General features: G+C 37.8%; 1 protein-coding gene across 1 annotated transcript; it reads right to left on the reverse strand.

The window, feature by feature from the left end:
* Positions 1-328: 328 nt before the first annotated feature.
* On the reverse strand, positions 329-1,732 carry LOC133171485 (neuronal acetylcholine receptor subunit alpha-10-like). Its single transcript, XM_061306244.1, has one exon. The coding sequence runs from the start codon at positions 1,702-1,704 to the stop codon at positions 391-393; it is 1,314 nt and encodes a 437-aa protein (XP_061162228.1). The 5' UTR covers positions 1,705-1,732; the 3' UTR covers positions 329-390.
* Positions 1,733-2,001: the final 269 nt, after the last annotated feature.

Here is a 2,001-nt window from a genome sequence, read left to right on the forward strand (position 1 = left end):
ACGTAAAAGATTTTGGACAAATTCTGCTTCATAGGAATACAAAAATAGGTCTGCTTATATGCCAAAATTGGTTGAAATTGGTTTAGCGGTTCCAGAGAAATTGAAAATGATCAAATGTTAAAGCACGACGACAGACAAACGCGGGTAGCAATAGCTAGGTCACGAGTGACTAAAATGAAAAAAAAAACAATGTATAAAAAAGCGTAATCTATTATTTCCTACCGCTGTCAAAAGCTTCCTTTCAAAGACCACTTAAACCTTGAGGAACCAACAAAACAAGAGAAAATAATGTATTAAAAAAGAGAAAATAGACTTTCAATCAGCGTAATCTATTATATACAAACACTTTCAAGTGCTTTCTTTCTAAGACTAATTTTGTGCTCAGCTAAATCAGGGCTCATCATTTTGACTCAGCACAATAAGAAAAACAATAGTGTTAAGAGATATGACAATTATATAGAAAACTGTGAAGAATCGGTCAAGTGTATAGGCCAGCAATTCCCACTCATTCATCTTCTTGCTGGCATCAGAGAAGGCAGACTTGTCGGTTTCCATGAAGCTGACGCTGTGATCGTCTCGTCGCTGTACCTCCCCTACTTCGATCTCCCAGCCATCATAGACAGCGTTCTGAATTCCACTTAGAGCTGTTGGCTTTATACTCTTCCTATTCTTTTTGGCTTTGTCTACTGGGATCACGGTTTTCCTTACCACCTGGCCCTGGTCTGCGGAATCCGTATTACCAGTTTGTTGAGATTTGAAGCGTACAATGGTTTCTGGTGTGATGAACATCAGTCGACCTAGTCCATCAACCAAAACTCTTTTGACCCATTTTGGCATCTGTTTGCCACTAAGATCGTGATAGAAAAGATACACAACGATTGCTGACATCACACAGGACATGCAAGTTAGCAGAAGGGTTATGGTGAAGTAGATTCCAATTTTTGGAAAGAATTCAGATGATGATGGTAGTGTATCCTGAATCAGGAGCAAAAAGACAGTGACTGCCAAAAGGATATTCATGTGGAATGTTATCTTTTCTCCAGAGATGGATGGCAAAACGAATCCAGCAATGGATAATACAGTGAGCGCAAAGAAAGGCAAAATCATTGTAATTATGTAGAAGGTGGCCTTGCGTTTTATCACCAATTTATAAGAAATACTAGAGAAAGGTTCCTCACAGCATGTGTATAACTCTGTCATCTTAGTTGCTTTTAGACTAATGACTACCCACTCTTGGTGATTGATAAAGGAAGTGAGATCTCCGGTATCGGATTTACTGAACATTTCTATTTCGCTGTTTGAGTGTATCCATGAACCAAATGTCAAGGTACACATTTGATGATCGTATGGGAACATAGAAATATTCATTCCGCACGTCATTTGAATAGCCGTAGGAAACTGATATTGAATTTGTCCTGTGTTGGTAATCAACGCTCTGTATTGCTTCATATCTGGCATGTTTGCAATATCATCAATACCTTCAAACAAAGTCACATCTGGGATCCAGAGTTTTTCATATGGGACTCCTATCTGAGATATTCCACCAAATTCAGAGGCATTCCACACGAAGTTGCAGTCCTTCCAGTTAAGTCTGATCCATATCTTCAATTTAATGGTTTCGTATTTTTCTGATACATCCACAATTTCTCGAAGTCCTAGGTCAATTGTGACATTAACAGCATTTTTACTGCAGTAAGGGTGCATAGCTGATGTGTAGTTACCTTCGAGCAAAGCCTTATATAAAACTGAAGCAAAATGGCTCTGTCCATCACTGGAAATAACCACAGGCACTAAAATGAAGAAGCTGAAAGCGTTCAATATAAATTTCGTGGACATTGTTGGTTCTAAGCAGCTTAATTTTCTACAGAATTTATGAAAATGGCTTTTTAAAGGTAATTTTTGTTTCCCGTTTTATGAACTGTTCCTGTTTGCTTCACTAAAGAATTCACGAATTTTTTTTTTTTTTTTGTTATTCTTTTCAGGCAGGATATTGCTTCTATA

The sequence above is a fragment of the Saccostrea echinata genome, unplaced genomic scaffold, assembly GCF_033153115.1.
Source record: "Saccostrea echinata isolate AGI-Se365-2 ecotype Australia unplaced genomic scaffold, CSIRO_AGI_Sech_v1 ptg000054l, whole genome shotgun sequence".
Classification (NCBI taxonomy): Eukaryota; Metazoa; Mollusca; class Bivalvia; order Ostreida; family Ostreidae; genus Saccostrea; species Saccostrea echinata.

Excerpts from the sequence above, each read along its gene's own strand:
- LOC133171485 (XM_061306244.1), bottom strand. The coding sequence starts at position 1,704 with ATGCACCCTTACTGCAGTAAAAATGCTGTTAATGTCACAATTGACCTA.